This window comes from Egretta garzetta, unplaced genomic scaffold (assembly GCF_000687185.1).
Source record: "Egretta garzetta isolate BGI_Z169 unplaced genomic scaffold, ASM68718v1 scaffold69, whole genome shotgun sequence".
In the NCBI taxonomy this organism is placed as follows: domain Eukaryota; kingdom Metazoa; phylum Chordata; class Aves; order Pelecaniformes; family Ardeidae; genus Egretta; species Egretta garzetta.
In genome coordinates this window covers 2,349,277-2,350,572 of record NW_009260790.1, presented here as the reverse complement: position 1 = coordinate 2,350,572, position 1,296 = coordinate 2,349,277, and the positions used below count along the sequence as shown (strand labels likewise).

At 66.4% G+C, this 1,296-nt stretch overlaps 1 protein-coding gene across 1 annotated transcript in view; it reads right to left on the bottom strand.

The window, feature by feature from the left end:
- Positions 1 to 832: 832 nt before the first annotated feature.
- The window catches only part of EFHD2 (EF-hand domain family member D2), an 8,547-nt gene continuing 8,083 nt past the window's right edge, over positions 833 to 1,296 (bottom strand). The window contains exons 7-8 of the mRNA XM_035901858.1: positions 973 to 1,122; positions 833 to 850 (exon numbers count right to left, since the gene is read on the bottom strand). Coding sequence (XP_035757751.1) covers positions 833 to 850; positions 973 to 1,122 — 168 coding nt within the window. The remainder of the gene's footprint in view (positions 851 to 972; positions 1,123 to 1,296) is intronic.

Sequence of the window (1,296 nt, the reverse complement as noted above, 5' to 3'; positions counted from 1 at the left end):
CCCGAGGCTCCGGCACAGCGGGCGGCTCTGCTCCGGGGCTCACAGCACGGCACCTCCTGGGCAGCCTCTTTGCACCCACTCCCACCGACACGGCCGCCTCTTTCCCCGGCAAACTCCACATCTGCGCCGGGGGGGCCCCGCCTCCTCCTGGGGAGCCCACGGCCGGGACACACGCTCGGCTCCACCAGCCCCCCGCCCCGTTTCTCCCACCACCGTGGAAGGAGACCCACGCTAGGACGCTCAGCTTCTGGGCTGCACTGCAGGGCCTGGAGCTCCCAATGCCATGTGGCTCCCAGGGGCCCGGGCTCCCTTGACACCCGCCCGAGACCACTGAACCCCTGCCAGGGCTGACCCAGTTGCCTCAAGACCCCCATTGCAAACCAGCTGTCCTCAAGTAGCCCAGCAAGGTCTCCAGAGACATCCCATGTGCCAGCCAAGTCCCCTAAAGCATCCCAAGATCTCCCAAGTCCCCTAGAGCCCCTCAAGTGCCACCCAGGATTCTTCGAGCCCCCCCGGACCACCTGGCCAGAGCCCAGCCAAGGCCCAAGCCCCTCGGCACCATGGACACAGCTCCCACTTCCCAAAACCAGGGGCAGCTTGTGGGATGGCTGCCCACTCCGCCTTGCCCAGGACCCCAGCCAGCCCCGCTGCATGACTCAGGGGACCTGCATGAGCACACGGGCCAAACACTGGCATTGCCACAGGCAGCCCCAAGCATCCCTCCCCCAGCTCTACCATGTGCCCCCCTCAAATAACCAGCAGGACACACAAGGCCACCACAGCACTTTTGCCTTTATCACACTGGAGATGTGTTGCACCACACGCCGTGTCCTCAGTTCGTGCTCATTTTCTGCCAACAACAAAACATGGGGGGCTCAGGGTGAGACCCTCGGCTGCGAGGGCATGGGGACAGGGCAGGCATGGGGATGGGGCGGTCAGCCCCTCTGTAGGGGGGGAGGAAGGCGCACCCACCTCGTTGATCCAGTCGATGTAGGCAGACACCCGTGTGAAGACCGTCGGCTTCTTGGCCATGTTGCAGCTCAGCCCGGAGCCGAAGCTGACGATGCCTGCCACCTCCCAGAGCCCCTGGCTCTGGCAGTTCAGGGGGCCACCCGAATCGCCCTGCCCGGACAGACGGACGCTCCATACCTGCTCCCGGACAACCCACCTCCCACCACTGCCGCTCCATCCCCTCGCCTCCCACGGGGTCCGCAGCCCCGCACGGCTTGGGCACCCCTGCCAACCCACCACCCCGCGGTGTCGGCACTCACGTTGCAGCCGGAGACGACGCCGTCG